General features: G+C 36.7%; 2 protein-coding genes and 1 long non-coding RNA gene across 4 annotated transcripts; 2 read left to right on the top strand and 1 right to left on the bottom strand.

Annotated features, from left to right (window-relative positions):
- Window positions 1–1351: 1351 nt before the first annotated feature.
- On the top strand, window positions 1352–13112 carry LOC122017796 (sphingosine-1-phosphate lyase-like). 2 transcript variants are annotated; one of them, XM_042575492.1, is made up of 15 exons: window positions 1357–1622; window positions 1712–1757; window positions 2260–2411; window positions 2509–2568; window positions 4706–4930; window positions 5036–5177; window positions 6928–6978; window positions 7103–7194; window positions 7962–8088; window positions 10179–10194; window positions 12021–12128; window positions 12216–12270; window positions 12336–12482; window positions 12581–12659; window positions 12734–13112. In XM_042575492.1, the coding sequence occupies exons 1-15, from the start codon at window positions 1435–1437 to the stop codon at window positions 12854–12856; spliced, it is 1611 nt and encodes a 536-aa protein (XP_042431426.1). In that variant the 5' UTR covers window positions 1357–1434; the 3' UTR covers window positions 12857–13112. The 2 variants fall into 2 exon arrangements, with proteins under 2 accessions (XP_042431427.1, XP_042431426.1); XM_042575493.1 differs by lacking the exon at window positions 2509–2568 and having other exon boundaries at window positions 1352–1622.
- On the top strand, window positions 10201–11547 carry LOC122017799. Its single transcript, XR_006121455.1, has 2 exons — window positions 10201–11309; window positions 11419–11547. It is a non-coding gene; the product is annotated as an uncharacterized LOC122017799 (long non-coding RNA).
- A 382-nt stretch (window positions 13113–13494) lies between the features above and the next one.
- LOC122017798 (vegetative cell wall protein gp1-like) lies at window positions 13495–15176 on the bottom strand. Its single transcript, XM_042575494.1, has 2 exons — window positions 14812–15176; window positions 13495–14715 (listed from the first exon to the last, which is right to left on the bottom strand). The coding sequence occupies exons 1-2, from the start codon at window positions 14972–14974 to the stop codon at window positions 13652–13654; spliced, it is 1227 nt and encodes a 408-aa protein (XP_042431428.1). The 5' UTR covers window positions 14975–15176; the 3' UTR covers window positions 13495–13651.
- Window positions 15177–17190: the final 2014 nt, after the last annotated feature.

Here is a 17190-nt window from a genome sequence, read left to right as displayed (position 1 = left end):
AGCTGATACAAACTATTTTATTGGATGTCTGATCTTTTGATTCTTTTCTATAAAAAAATTACTGTGTTAGGATAAAATGACTCTAAAATTTATTTATCTGTATCATATTATAGGACCGATGATATTATAAATGATATCACATTTTACTTTAATAATTAACAACCTCCATTCTCCTACCATCCAATTAAGACCACTTAGATTCAAAATATTTGAATTTATAAATCTAAATCTGATTTCAAATAAGGACCCAAAATAGAAAAAACTACGACAAAAATTAAAAGACCTTTTTTTATTGGTAGAGGTAACGTCATTTTTTATTTATTATTAAAAGATATCCTATTTTACTAGGGTGAAACTGCTTTTTTTATTTTGTTATTATATCAAATTCATAGTTAATGTAGTATTGTAGTTTAGGGTTGATTCTTCATAAACACTACAATATAGATACTTTAATTCTAATCAACACCAATAAATTATATTATAGTAACATTTTATCTATGACTAATACTAGTTATGCTTTTCGATATATTTAACCGAGTAGTCGATGAAAAATTTTCTTAAGATTAGATCGGTCCTCTGGATTAGTTGATACGAGCGAACTAAAAAAAAATACTAATTAGTATTATATTATAGCAATGCTTTGAATTAACATTAATAAAATTTATTGTAGCAATTACAATTCAAATTACCAAATCGAAATCACAAGTGTTATAATTGTATAGCAGGATAACTTTGAAAAATAAAATGTATAAAAATGAATGGACTGTTTCCTTTTAATGTATTATAAAAAAATATTTTTTTCAGGATTCTAATAAAAAGAATAATAAAAAAAAACCGTCGCATTCCGTTTGTAGTTATCGTTGACCATTGATGATCAAAATCGTCCAGAAAATTTATACCAGTTTTGACTCTTGATCTCATAACGGCCCCCAACAAAGAGTCAACAACGTGTTTCATTTGCCAACGTATGGTGAGGACGACAACGACATCTGGCCCTACCCAGAGTTTTAAGCGTGCAAATCCCTACCTTCAATTTGACATTCGAACGGCAGATCATCTCTGGCATACAAATTCCTATGGATTCCTATATTAGTATGGAAACACTTTTTTTTTTCGACAGATGCCTTAATGGTAAAAGACGACGTCGTTTACACGTAATAAGAGAACAAAGAAATCATAATCTAAAGCTAACATGGATGCGGATCTTAACGATCCTAATCCGACCCCTTAAGCGATCGGCAAGGTGGCAACTCTATAGTTCTACCTACAAAGCTAACATCCGAACCGTTAATAAAACTGAGGCAGAAGCGGTACGATTACCGTCGCGGAATAGAACAGCGTCACGCCTTTCTTATTTCTATCGTCACCCATTTCTTTGCTAAATACGCGAGCGAAGCCATTCGAATCCACGTTTCCGTCTCCCTCGCCGCCTGCATGGAAGCTCGCCTGGTACGCCTCCGGGCCGAGGCCAACGCCGCACTTGCGCAGTACGAGCCACTTGCCCTCGTCGTCGCTCCGATCGTAACCTTATTCCTCGCCCGCGCCCTTCACGTGACCTTCCGCGCCCTGCGGGAAAAGGGGATCAAGGGCGCTGTCCTAGGGTTCATCATAACCTTCGTGAAGTGAGCTCTTATGTACTTGTGCGATAGTTGTATTTTTCTTTGTTTGTTAATTTCTCTGTTTTGAGCTGAAGTTGCTAGATTTGGTCCAGGTTAATTCCAGGCGTGAACTGGTATATCGAGTTCGAGAAGAAAAAGGTGAGATTTTTTTTTTGCAATTTAGTCTTGAATTTAAATTTGGCGTTCCACTTATGTGGTCGAGAGATTTTGCAAGTTATGGAGTTGGAGAATGCTTCGGGATTGTCGTTACATTCGAGGTCTCATTTAGAGAGAATCTAAGCATTTATCTGAATCTTTTTCGATGCATTTGACTCCGAATTTCTTTGATTTGTTGCTAGTTTTTCAAATTGCATCGAAGATAACATGATTTTCTTACAAACCTATTTGGTAACAATGACATAATTAATAAAAGCGTTTTCTAATTTGTCTTATGTTTCTTGAAACAAAATATTTTATGCTGTGTGTCAATAAAGTAGTAGAATTGGTACTTCAGGTCTGATTGCTAAATTTCAGATATCTTCCGCCAATTTATCCATACAGGCTTGCTTGTGACTCTACTTGATTTGGTTGAAAATTTTCTTTGGTTTCCCCTGTCACTATCTGAGCGAAGATGGCCTCTTATGCTCTTCAGTAATATCAGGTTGTGGATAAGTTACAATCAGGTAACAAATCTAAACGGGAAAGCTGGAGAACTGAGCTACCAAATATTGGACTTAGCAGAGCTACAATACACGAACTAGAGGATGCTAGGAATAAGGATGTAGCATGGCAAGGCAAATGCTCTGGCACAGTGTATGTCTTCATCTAACTGTTAAAAAATGTAACTTAGAATGTCAATTTCAGTCCTTCAATTTGCTAACAAAAATTTATGCTTAATGTGGTATTACAGATACATAGGAGGAAGTGAGTCTGAGAACCATTTTGCTTTAATAAATGAGGCACATGCAATGTTAGTAAGATTTTTCGAGTATCTTTAATTTGTTGGAATCTTCCTGGTGCTTGATAAATATAGTGTCTTTATTTCCGGTATGAAGCCCCTTTGCCCCTCTACACAAAGTGATCTAGTTAAAATCAAATGCTGGCAATTCCCCCTACTTTTTTAAGAGAACAAAAATGTACATAAATAGGATCATATTGCATTATCTACATCTTGTGTTAAAGCCCTCTCAATCTACTTTAGACTCTATTAACATTGTGAGTATATAATAGAAGTCTAGAGGTGATTTTTGTTTTATATGTCACAATGTTATAATTAAAGCTCCTCTCAATAAAAGCCTTGAGGAGAGTCACAATGTTATAATAAAAGCCCTCTCAACAAAAAGTTTTCCCTGGAAAGAAACTCTTCTTTCCACTAGTAATATTATACTCCACCACCTTCAAGCGCTTTCCAAGGTATCTTCTAGGCTTCAGAACACTCCACTCTACTCTACTGAAACATATCATTGTCCTGAAAAAATTTTCAAATGAAATACCCCCATAATATGTTGAAAATGTTAGTGATAGTCCATTAATCCCTAGAGACAATTGGACTATACTGAAAATTGATATATTGTAATTGCACAATATACAATGAAATTTCTCCTTTATTAATGATCTTATAATTCTCTATGTAACTAGTAGATTGTAATAAAATGTTCTATAATGCCTATATGCATGCATGTTAGTGTCTAACCACATACTACGCAAGTGGAATGGTAGGAAAAAAATCCACTAGAGATGACTCGCTATGAAAACTCATTTGGTATGACTGCATAGTGACTATGATGATCTTATGTAGGACATGTGCAACTAGTTTGAGAAATTTATGCATACTGAAAACCAATTGAAAAGGACTATAAATAGCTAGACTTGATGGCTTGATTAAGCCCAATAAAGATTTGTGCACATAAATAGATGAAGAGGGGTCTTCATGTGGAATCAAATAAGAAAATCATTTAAGTACATTGTTAATATCTCTAGGAGCCTACTGAGTCACGCAAGTAAGGTTAGAACTCTTGACATAAAATGTATATATCTTGACAGAGCATAAAAAGCTAATTAAAAGTTTATACCTAATTAATTATCAAATAATTAAGAGTTAATTATTATGATTAATTAATGAAAATTTTAATTGGGATAAATTAAATGTTAATCAATTCAATTAAATTGGAAATATTTAATTGCAAAATTAAGAGTGAATTTATGTAATTAAATTAGAGGAACAAATTAAAATTAATTAAGAGATAATTGCATTTCAATTTGGAATTTTAAAAAACTCAAATTAATTTTTGAAGAGATGTAGAAATTAATTTGGGGAAGAAACAATTTTAAAAATTTACATAGTTTGTAAAAATTTAAAGGTTTAGGCTCTTTTAAAAATCAATTAATTTCCAAATCAAAATTTGTGGTGATAAATTAGGAATTGATTCCTAATTTATCTAGTGTTTGATAATCATCTTTATAACTAAGAAGGCTTAGATTAGATTGATATGAGATCTTATAATCTACCTGGCCAACCTCTCTCTCCCTATTGTCACTGCAGATACCCTTGGGACATTTGGTGTCTCTCTCTCTTCGATGGACACTAGCACCTTTGTGCTACGATGATAGACACAAGCCATGTGTACAAAATAGAGGTCGGACATATTTGTTTGTTACGCAACTTCCATGAAAGGATGCCTTCTAACTGAAAAGAGTTTTCACTTTGATCTAATCACAAATGATCAAATTTAAAAATACCATCGCTTCTACTGACCTAGTGCTTCTTGTAATATTTGGTGTTAGTTGTTTTTATCCACATACTGTAGAAGATATTATTTGAAACACCTATCTGCTTTGTCAATGCACCCAAAAAAAACATATTTTTAAGAATATGCTACTTTAAGATTTCTTGTGAAATTGGGACCTAGTGTAGCTAAGTACTAACTATTTGGGGTAGCTCTTGAGCTGTATCTCGGCTAGTTATGAGAAATGATTTGCAAGTCCAATTTCAGTGTTCACTTTACATTGAAGTCAAGAAAGCTATATGGTAGTCTGATATTAATTCTACATTACAAAGACAACTTTTGGTGAAATGGAGTTGAACACTGATGACTATCTGCTAACAGGTTTTCACATACCAATCCGTTGCACCAGGATGTGTTTCAAAGTGTGGCAAGGTTTGAGGCAGAAGTGGTTGCTATGACTGCTGCTCTCCTTGGAAGTAAAGAAAAGATATTTGGAGGGCAAATCTGCGGTAACATGACATCAGGAGGAACGGAAAGTATACTATTAGCTGTTAAAACATCTCGTGATTACATGAAAGCCAAAAAGGGAATTACAGAACCTGAAATGTGAGTCACTATTAACTTATTCTAGTAACATTTCATAATCATTTTATCATCTGAAGGACATATGTATACACCGTTGACTTAATTTTCTCCCTCTTAATTTTACAGGATAATCGCAGGATCTGCACATTCTGCATATGACAAAGCAGCACAATACTTCAAGATTAAGTTGTGGCGTGTTCCTGTCAATAAGGATTATGTAGCAGATAGTAAAAGAATTAGGCAATATATCAACAGGAACACCATAATGGTATGCAATTTTATTCCTACTTGGCTTTCATGATTGTCCGGGTGGGATTAGAGCTTACAATTATTAAACTTATTCTGACTTGCTTATTCTCCTATAAGTTTCAAAGTTATCCGTTGATTAGGGCTGATATAATCTTGATATACCTCTTCTGTGTAGCATCTAAATCTTTGCCAATCTTAATTTCTATTGGGTTGTCTCATATTGGAGACCCTTCAATTCATTATAATTTATAATTACCTTTAACCAAGCATCTAGACCTATACCATCGATTGTTGATGGATGGGATTAACCTGATGAGCTTTTTCCAGTAACCATTCTCATTTTAAAATGACAATGTTTTCTAGCTGTATTTTGTTTGAGGATTAATTGTGGCCATGAGCCTAGGAATCTCATCCAATTTAGGGATTTTGTTTCTTTGTTAAAGCTTTACTAAGCTCTAGTTAACCAGAGAAAAATCCCATTGGCAGTTGATAATACAATTTCCAATTCGATGCCAATTCCTTGTGAAAATTTAGTCATTTGGTTCACATCCAACTAAAATATCTATTTGGTTATTCTGATACACTAATTAATAAGCAATCCATGGCAAGCATTAAAGATTATTCTCATTTCCCTACTATAGATTAGATTTCAGTTAAGTAAATCATGTTGTTGCTTGTAGTTGGCCAAATGCTTCCTCAAATGTTGCTAGCCTGTTTGATGATGTTTTGTTTTACCCAAGGATTGGTAAGTGGCTAACGCGTAGCCATTGTGATTATGGTAAATTGTGCTCCTCCATAGAAGGTAGGATGGATTACTTGTTCACTTTTTTCTGTTTCCTCCTAAATCTCTTATGTATTAGGAATTTTCACTCTAGTGATGTGCATTTATTAGTCTGAGCAAAGGCTAAGTAGATAAGACAAAAGGTAAAAGAATGCTGTTACATGTGTGACCAATGTTCGAAATGGCATCTTGGTCCATAGCCAGACTGGCACAAGATCATATTGAACCATATTTTAGCACAAGAAGACTAGCGACTAGCTGTCTAAATCTCCCATCAGTCTGATTCAAACCTGTATAGTTGGAACTCATCAGTAAAAGAAATAACTATGTATCAGTTTTATGCCTAACTTAAGAACAACTAGTTAATCTTTATATATAGTTCAAGTGAACTCCACATTTAATTTGTCTCTTTGATTAGTATTAGAAACCAATTACTTGTTTATGATTGTGAAATTCTACTGTGAAAATGGAATTTGCTGAATCTACACAGAAATAAATCATATTTTATAATTCAATGTGGTCCAGATCAAATTGCTTCGAGAAATGTTATTTTCTAACTCCTAGACTATTGAATTAAATCTCTTCCTGAACCAGTTCTGAGTCTTGAACAATAAGGAGGTTTAATACCCCTTTATGTATGGGTACTGGTTTTGGAGTGAACTGAGATGAACATCAAACAACACTACAAGTCTTTTTCTAACCTCATTTTATTGCGGACTTGTTGCTTTGTATTTAATAAATCATGTGGCTGGTGGTATTGTGAATCTTCCTTATGCATTATGAGGAATATTTTTACTGAATGGATAAGTTTATGCTCGAATCATGGACCTAAAATGGTCCGTGGCGTTGTTACCATAAGAAAACACAGAGATGCCTGGAATTTTACATCCTTATGCTTTTATTTTAATAACTTTTATTTTTCATGCATACAACCTGTTTAGTAGGCTGCATTCCTCATATGTTCAACCTGATTCTCTTGTTCTTTCAGATTGTTGGTTCTGCACCAGGCTTCCCACATGGGGTTATCGATCCTATTGAAGTATGCTTAGTTGATTTCTTGCATTCTTCAGTGTTCATCTGCTTGACTCCATGGAAACTTTGATGTCCTTAATTTTTCATGTATGGTTACCTGTGTAATTTATTGTTTGGTTATTTGTTTCCAGGAACTTGGAGAGTTGGCAACTAAATATGATATTTGCTTGCATGTTGACCTTTGCCTTGGTGGATTTGTTTTACCATTTGCTCGTAAGCTGGGGTATCTTCTGCAAAAAGCTATAATCTCTCTTGGTTGATTGGCATTTCTGTTTCATTTCTTTTGCTAAATTTTCTTTTCTGGTTGAACAGTATTTTCTGTTGTTGTTTTTAGGCTAAGGTCTTTGGTATCTTTTTTAGATGTGGCATTGCTGGGACTAAATGCTTAGTCCTTAAGATGCTTTTAAAATACATCAATGCTACATTTCTCACACACACATGCGCGCGCGCGCGCGCACACACACACAAAAGCAAAATAACAGTCTCAATTTCTAAGTTATTCAAGTGTGACCTTGCAATTTCTCTGGTCTCCATGTGCATGCCTTTGTATTCTCTCTCTATGTCCATCCTATTTGAGAAAGTACGATCATCTATAATATTTAGAACTTATTTTTTTTTTCTTCCAAAACCAGCTTTACTCTATTCCTATCTCCATATCTCAACTTTTTTGAGCTAGTCTTGCATTTCAACTAACAACGTTTAGTTTATCATTGTGCTGAGGGTGATAGGCATTTATTGAATTTGGATTTTTTATGAGCAAATCAGTTAGGTTCATTTTCTGATCACCTAAAATGTTATATGACAACATGGAATATACATAATGTGCTACTCCAACAATTTTGGTACTGCAGTTGACCTTTGTCATCATTCCATGAACTAGTGCATTAGGAACAGTTCTCTAGTTGGTAATCATATAATGGACTATTTGTCAATCATGTAATGACTTCTATTGTTATCCTATCTTTCTCTGATTTATATTTTCGAATGCAGGTACCCAATTCCACCTTTTGATTTTACTGTTAAAGGAGTCACATCAATTTCAACCGATGTGCACAAGTATGGATTGGGCCCTAAGGGAACGAGTGTTGTTTTATACAGAAATCGCGAAATAAGAAAGGTAGGAAGCTCTTTTTCCCGCTTCCTGCATGTGTTCTTACTTCTTAGTTTTGGTTTCAACTCTCAGGAATACTATTTGTTAATTGTTAACCTTGTTACCTGATTCCTGATTATGATCGTAGTTTTAGGTGGTGGTTGGTTCTTTCCTAGGAATGATAATGAGAATGAGTATCATAGTATTGTGGAATGTGAATGACTTATGAGCATGATATTACTTTTAAAAATAATATTTGATTAGTTGAATATTTTCTATCGGAATGAACCTAAATTTTATTTTTTACCCTTAGAGAAAAATAAGAGAAAAAATTATATGTGAGAGAAAAATATGATAAGAGAGAATGATGAGAGAGAAAGTGTAATGAGAGAGAAAATGTGATGGAAAAGAATGAAAAGAGAGTGTGATGAGAGAAAATAAGGAAAGAGAGAGTGATGGGAGAGAGCATGATGAGAGAGGATGAGGAGAGAGAAAATGAGGAGAGCGAATGTGTGATGGGAGAAATTAAGGAGAGAGAAAGTATGATGAGAGAGAAAGTGTGATGAGAAAAAAGATTAAAAAAAGTGTGATGAGAGAATGATGAAAAAAGAGAAAATGTGACGAGAGAGAGTGATGGAAGAGATTACGTATGATGAGAGAGAAAACATGATGAGAGAGAAAGTGTGATAAGAAAAATGATGAAAGAGAGTGTATGGGAGAGAGAGCATGACGAGAGAGAATGAGGAGAGAGAAAGTATGATGAGAGAGAATGAAGAGAGAGAAAGCATGATGAGAGAAAATGAGAGAGAGTGTATGATGGGAGAGATTGATAAGAGAGAAAATGTGGTGATAGAATGAGGAGAGAGAAAGTATGATGAGAGAAAAAATGGGGTAAGAAAAAAAGATGAAAGAGAGTGTGACGGGAGAGAAAGAGCATGACGAGAGAAGATGAGGAAAGAGAAAGTATGATGGGAGAGAACGAAGAGAGAAAGTATAATGAGAGAAAATAAGGAGAGAGAGTGTATGATGAGAAAGAACAAGGAGAGAAAAAGTGATATGAAAGAAAAATTGAACAAATATTAAGAGTATTTTCATCCAAAACTTAATTATCATTCTCATTCTCATCAAAACCCAAGGGAGGAGGTGAGTTTCATCAAAATTGGTTTCATTCCAAAATTTTAATTTCATTCCCATCAACCAAACACAAGGTTTGGGAATGAATCTATTCCCTTATTTCTAAACTCCTAAACCAAACGCCACCTTAGTTTCAAGAATATGGTCTAACATATTATCTGTGTTATCCCAATGGTCTCATGATATTTGTTTTTTTCAGCAAATTTTATCAAGCAGTTAAGAGTTGGCTATGCGATTTTTGAAACTTCTGTACTTATTTCTCTATTTTGGTACCTTGATTGTGAATTAACTCACATGCTTTAATGCATATGTTTGTGAGCTTTATTCTCTCTGATTTACTAATTTCTGGTAACTCAAATTATATTTATGCCAGCTGTTTCTTTATTGTTTTTTTATTTGTTCTTATCATCTCAATATTGTTGTAAAGTAGGTAAATGATGACCATATTTGCCCATCCATATGTATATGGAACTGTTTTAGCTAGGATTCCTTTTCTTCTGTAGAACATGGGGTAGCATGTGTAAGATTTAGGCATTATATTTTACACCTGACTTTAAGTTCTACAAATATACTTGTAACTATCTTTGACTGTCATCATATTCTAAGATTAGTTCTCCAAGTTGTGTAGCTTCATTATCACCTTTGTTCTTCTGAAACTATCATTTGGAGTTTTTGTTGTTTGTAAAAAATAAACCAACTGTTCAAAAGTCATTGGCTCAAAACATTTTCCTTCCCATGCTAAGCTTCCGAAGCAAATCGTATTCTCTACTATTTATTTGAATGTACCTATGCCTATATGCTTAGTCATGTTTTTTTTATGCCAGAAAACATCTATTGGTTTGATGTTTGAACACCATGCCCATGTAGAATAGTAATTCAACTTCTGCTTGTAGTCTTTACTCTTGATGATTTTACTGATCTTTTGTTTCTGATGTGTCACTTCTCTCCCTATTTTTGGCTGATCTCTGAGTTCTTTGCTGCAGCACCAATTTGTTGCTGGTAAGTTCATAATGGCCGCTTATGTCCTTTTTACTATTTAAATGCGAAGAATGCATGCTAATTTATTTGAGTTGGTAGTTTCAGATTATTCTGCATTTTGTAAATTTTCCTGTTCATATTAAATGCTCCGTTAGAAGGGAAGCCTTGACGCAATGGTAAAGTTGTTGCCATATGACCAAAAGGTCACATGTTCGAATCCTGGGAACAATCTCTTGCAAAAAGCAGGGTAAGACTGCATACAATGGATCCTTCCTGGACCCGCATGACGGGAGCTTCGTGCACCAGGCTGCCCTTTTGTTAAATGCTCCGTTAACTTGTTTTCCTTGGTTTGTGATATGCTAACACATCCAACGTGGACACTTGTAAAGCAAACCAAGACCCATAGAAATAAAGATCATATCTTATTTCTTTTGTGCACAACCGGCATGCTAGAATGAGATTTCCATGCAAATTCCATAAGATTCAGATAGGCAGACACTCATTTTCCGAAAAGGCAGACACTCATTTTCCGAAAAAAAAGTTTACAAATAGGACTTTTACTTGCAACTCTTATCATCTGAAACTATCAATACATGAATCATTAAAATGGTATCAAGTAGATCTAGGATGCCATTCATTATTTCCTTATTTTAGATTTGATTATGGTGATCAGAGACCTACGATTTAGAGAAGAATAAATGTGTGGATCAAAAATTGTTTTGACAATTACCATTGGTTGGCTACATTGTTCATTGCCAATCGCAATGCCTATTTGCTCCACCGAGCACGCCCCTTTCTAGAATGGCAGTGCCATTTGCTGCATTGAGTATTCTCAAGGATGTTAAGTGTCAACTTATGATAATAATTTTAGCCTGATCTGGCAACTCAGAATATATCGTAGCCAAAAGGGGATGGGCTGAGTTTACCCCACAAAATGAGCAAGGAAAGAGTACACCATGATGCAACAGAATATTGTTACTAGACTATTTGAGCACTGCTGTTCTAAAATTAAAATGTTGAAATTCATGAGTAATGCAGTTATATAGCGCTTTAATTATTAGTTACTGCCTTTGATTCACTAGATTTGTTAAACTGGCTTTCCTGAAACATCATCACGTCCCTGGCATTTTGATTAGGTATTTCCTCTATCGACAACAATAGAGTTTGCGTTATTCAAGTGAAAATAGTTCCTCAACAAATAATGAAGACGTGATAATTGTGAACTTGTTGATTAACTTTGACTAGGCTACACTTTGGACTAAAGTTGATGAGTTGATCAAGTGCTTTGGAGGGGAGTAAAAACTTCTTTTTTGCTTCCTCAGAAGTTGGAATAGACAGATTTGATTTCTAGTATTTACTTTTGCTCATAAATGAGGGGACAAAAAAAATACTGATACTGGAAAGTCTCCCTCATTACTCCAAGAAATGAAGAAAAGATAACATCTACTCTAAAAGGAGCAATGTTGAGAAAAGATAAGGAGAGACAAAATAGAAGTTTGGCATAAACTCCTAATCTAAAAGAGATGTTTGAAGAAAAAAAGTACACAAATACATTAGAAGTGAATGAAGAAAATGGACGATGAAGTAAAAAATGTAGCAGTGACTGAAGAGGGAGAAAGACTTAAGTTGAGAGGAATAAAATTGTATTGTTCCAAGAAAGAGAGATAAATTACACTTGCGAGTAGAACATAAATATCTTACATCACAATGCCAACAATGGCAATGTAGTTGTTTTGCTCAATTAATGTGAAAGAGCGAATTCAAATTAGAATAAAAAAAAGGCACAAATTGATGGTGTGTCAAAACAGAAAACTAGCTCTAATTTTTTAACATGCTACTTGCTGCAGTTACTGAGTGGTCAGGTGGGTTATATGTGTCCCCTACTATAGCTGGAAGCAGACCTGGTGGGCTGATAGCAGGGGCTTGGGCAGCTATGATGTCACTGGGACTGAATGGTGACCAAAACATTGCTCATTCATCTCTTCTTAATGTTCATAGATTTAATTCCGATTCTCCTTTAACATATGTTAATCACATTTCAGGTTACTTGGAAAATACCAGACAGATAATGGAAGTATCTAAGAAGATAGAGAAAGGGTACTTGTTATATTTCCTTTTTCCATGTGATATCTGTAAACTTATGACTTTTTACTCATCTACAGGATAAAGGAGATCCCCGAGTTGTTTGTTGTAGGACATCCACAGATGACAGTTATTGCTTTTGGCTCAAATGATGTTAATATTTTTGAGGTTAATGATATCATGACCTTGAAAGGGTGGCACTTAAATGCTTTGCAGCGGCCAAACAGGTGGAATTTCACAAAGCGGTTTTTCAATAGCAAACTATTCTGTCTAAGTTCAATCATGTCCATGCATGAAACTAAATGCGTCTTTAAATCTCAAACAGTATTCACATCTGTGTCACCCTTCAACATCTTAATGTGCTCGAAGACTTCCTGCGAGATCTCAGGGAATCTGTAAAAACTGTAAGTCGACTATGAATTTTTGATGCTATCGAGATTGTTGCCTGAGCATTCCTCTCTTCGATTCCTGTTCTTAGGTAAAGCAAAACCCAGGTCCAGTCGAAGGAGGGTTTGCTCCACTGTATGGTGCTGCAGGAAAGATGCCAGACAGAGGAATCGTACAGGACTTAATAGTCGAATTCATGGACAGCTCTTGCTAGCTGCAGCATGCACCCATCCAAATTCGCATTCAACTTATCAATGCAGAAGGTAAATTATTCGATAACAAGGATCCCATCCCAGATGTATGTTGTACAATATGTTATTGTCGTTTTGCTTCAAGACAATGCTCCTCCCGTCGTCACTCGAAACTGTAGTCAGTGTCCATCATGGACTATTATGAAAATGACTTGGGCATCACAACAAAAAGTATTTTTATCTTCATTCATCTTGAGGTGGTCATTTGAAGAATTTCTATATTTCATCTTGAGGTGGTTTGTCTAATCTTATGGAAATTTTCCATTGGTTGTTGAGTAAAGCACAAATGGACCCTAGGAGATGGCTTTCCTACGTAAGGGTTCGAGTGTCATAGGCATTTATTTGTGAGAATCAAACTCTTATTGTTTGGAAAACTCGTTAGTTTATTTACCATCACACCAAGCCCTGGGTGTAATTGTAGGGGGTGCTTGGTTCGCAGCGGAGAATGAGAATGAGGAGTGAGAATGAAGGGTTTCCATTCTCCCCATTGTACTAAGTAATGGTCCATTCATTGCCATATTTAGGGATTGAATTCGTGGAATCTACCACCAATCTCCCAAACCAAACATCAATGGAGCATGATAAAACTAGACAATTGATAGAAAAAATTAAAAATTCTTGGCTAATATTTACTATATGAATAATAATAATGCATTTAGTGCATAGTAGCATTTATTAAGTGGGCAAGATCAAATTGATCTTGCAGTCTTGCTATTTAACTTGATCGCTGATGCGGAGGGGGAGCAGATTTCCGTTTCTCAAGTTGGTGGAGGTGGCGATGGCGGAGGAAATGGGAAGGGCGGGAATGGGAAAGGAAAAGTTGGAGGTGGAGGAGATGGCGGAGGTGGAGGCGGTGGCATAACTGTCGGTGGGGTGGGAATAAATGGAGGGAATGGTGGAAACGGAAAAGGTAATGATGGAGGTGGCGGCGGAGGTGGAGGCAGTACTGTAGGTGGGGAGGGAGTAAAGGGTGGAAAGGGTGGGAAAGGGAAGAATGGGGGAGGCGGTACAGGTGGTGGCGCGACAGCCGGTGGAGCGGGAGTAAGAGGAGGGAACGGAAAGGGAAACGTCGGAGGCGGTGGCGGTGGAGGTGAGGGTGGCGGAAACAACGGCGGGATGGGAGCAAATGGAGGAAAAGGGAACAAAGGGGCGGGCGGCGGCGGCGAAGGCGGAGCAAAGAACGGAGGAAAGGGGGTGAAAGGAGGGAACGGGAAAGCCGGCGGAGGCGGCGTCGGGAAGAACGGAGGCACCGGCGGGAAGGGGAAAGGAAAGGTCGGCGGAGGCGGCGCGAACGGCCACGGGAACGAAGGCGATGGCGGCGCGAAGGGCCACGGGAATGACGGCGGCGGCGTGAACGGCCACGGAAGCGACGGCGGGCTCGGGAAGGGGAAGGGCCAAGGCGGGGCGAACGGCCACGGGAACCTGTAAGGGGGCCAAAAGAACAAAGAGGTGTTCCCGGAGCTCCCCTGCCGTCGCTCGCCGCCATCGTCATCTCCGCACAAGCTCGCATCTTTCTTCGGCGGCCGGTAAGTCAGGGCGTTCAGATTGTAAAGGCACGCATTCCCCTCGCCGGATCTGACAGCAAAGTGCTCGCCGGAGCTGCTCAAACCAGGGACATTGCAAACGAGCGACGGGCTCTCGAGCAGGCTCGCTCGGCAGGAGGACTCCAAATCCCGGCCTTCTCTGCACTCAAACCCATCCACCGCCGGGATTTCGAGCCTGTACATGCCAAATTTGTCTGTAATCCTCTCTCCGGTGAAGCTCATCTCCCCTGCGCTCGTCGAGTTCACCCTCAGCCTGCATCGCACTCTCACTCTAACACCTGGAAGAACAATTCACCCAAGAATCTAACCAACCATGCACCAATAACACACACACACACACAAACAGAAAAGTCGATTTTTTTCATTTGCTGCACCTTCTAAGAAGTAACTCTGCTCGGAGAAATTGTTGCTGGCGCAGGCATCGCAGAAGACTGTGCCGATCACAGTGACATTCGAGATGGCGCTCGGATCGGATTCACGGCACAGAGACTTGGTGAAGAACAACGACAAGAGGATGACGAAGCTTCCTGGATTCATGGGGAAGAGAGCGCGGCGAGGAGATGCTTCCAGATGCAATTACTCGGCAGGTATAAATAAATTCTCTCAGAAACGCTCTCTTTCTGTGAACTGGGAATGAGATGGTCAAGCAGGGAAGGAGAGCATGTGAAGATTCTCATGGCATTTTCTGTGGCGAAGAGTATTTTATTAGCTTTAAGGCAGCAGAGAAGCTTGTATGGTTGTGATCACGGGTTGTCGAAGACTTCAGCATGGTTATCTCTCTCCCGGCTACTGTTCTTAGCGATGAGCATGATTTGATACAAGAAGACAGCAAGTGGATGGAAGGTGTGTGATGTGTTCTTCAATAATTCGCAGAAGAGATGACTGATGCTTTTGATCACCTGCTTGTTTGCCTCTGCCATGGAAAAAATCTTGCATTGGAAGTTTAGTTTTCTTTGGAAGAGCTACTTTATGAAATACGACTACAGTTTTTGAGGATCCAACTCACTTCTTATCTGAACACTCTTTGTTGACTCCAAGATGCATGGAAGGAGTTTTATTTTCTTCTTGTTTTGATGAAAATTAAAAGACGACCCAATTTTAATGTATCATCAAATGAGTGCTTGTTTTTTCCAATGGGGAGAGGGTCTTAGAAAGCCGACTGGCTGTATCTCTTAATTTAAATAATATTTAAATAATATTAATTTTACATCTTGTGAGTCTTATGAGTTCTTTCAATTTGTTTTGTAATTTAAAAGTATAGTATTATTATGGTTTTCATCCTCAATTCATCAAAAATAGCACAGGGTCAATAATAAGTTATTGTAGCAACTAGCAAATAGCTGCTATACGTTGTAACATATACCTTTAATTGCTATACAATGGGTCATGTTCAGATCCTAAACTTTAAAATTTAGTCGGTCCGGTAATTTAAGGGTAATTTGAGTTGTTCCTATTTGATAGGGCATCCATTTGGTGATTTCTTTTTTCATATGAAAAAGAGTATTCAACGATTTTGATTTTTTTTTTCTATTTCAGTTTTTTTCTCCCAGAGAATTGATGAGATTAGTATTGCTTAGAAAAACTTTAAAATAGAGGTGTAAGGTGTTTCATATTCAATATGATGTATAAATTTCTTTTGGTAAAAATATTTTTTTAAAAAAATAATGAATTTATTATTTTTTGTGTTTGTATATTACGATGTCATAATTTTAAGTTTATTACCCTTTAAGGTTGCTATTGTAAAAAGGAATACAAAAGTTCCTTTTTATCAATAAAACAGAACCAAAAACTAATCTTTCCTTAATTGGGCCCGGAAAAGAATTCATTGATTGATTGTTTGTTTGTTGTTATTGTTTTTATTGGAGTTTGTTAATTTTAGCTAGAAGGTGAGACAAAAACTCCAGAGGCAATCCACACAATAATAAATGCATCTTATTATTAAGTGGCTCGACCTAGGCATTTATTATGAGACAGACTCACAGGTGGCGACAAAGGATGGTGGTATATGGCATTTGAAGAATCAAAATTTTTTATAGACCTGAGGAAGACTAGAAGATGAACAAATTAAGCCAACTCATCAAACTTAACAAGGCTTATTTAGTTTGATCTAGTCGAATCCAACTTCGATTGATCTTGATTTGCAACATTTCAAATCTACGAATTGGGTTCTTTTTAACCATAAACAAAAAGAATGGTTAAATCCAAAAACAATCTTAATATTAGAGGATCAAGAAAAATACTAGAGGGGAGTGAATAACGCTCATAATTTTATTATATTTATGTAAAACTCAGAATAATAATCATAGCAGAATAATAAAAAAAAAACTTGACAAGGTTAGTTTTATTTGGTTTAGAACCTTTGACGACTCATATTTTAAGGTCCGTGATCGTCGACCACTTTCGTTAGATAATTCACTGTCAATTCAGAAATGTACAAAATATGAAGATACAAAGTTTGCTTTTAAAGTAAATGTACCAACTAAAAGAAAGTTCCGGTATACAGCACAGTTGTCGGAGCATCGTTGCAGCATCGTAGTCGGAAGTCAGAGAGTGCGACAAGTGTTTGAGCTTTTGAACTTGATTAGCATTGTTTTAAAAGTTGTGTTGAAGGTATTGTTCGAGACCTTTTAAAGCTTCATCCAGACGTCTCTATTCCCATTGAAGCGCCTTTATTTAGAGTGATCTGATCCTGATCTATCATCGTCGTAGCTTATCCTGATCCAAGCGCCTCAATCCTAGGCGCCTAAATAGTT

The sequence above is a fragment of the Zingiber officinale genome, chromosome 8B (genome assembly GCF_018446385.1).
Source record: "Zingiber officinale cultivar Zhangliang chromosome 8B, Zo_v1.1, whole genome shotgun sequence".
Lineage (NCBI taxonomy): Eukaryota > Viridiplantae > Streptophyta > Magnoliopsida > Zingiberales > Zingiberaceae > Zingiber > Zingiber officinale.
Note: the sequence above shows the minus strand (reverse complement) of the source record. Positions and strands in the feature narration are given on the sequence as shown.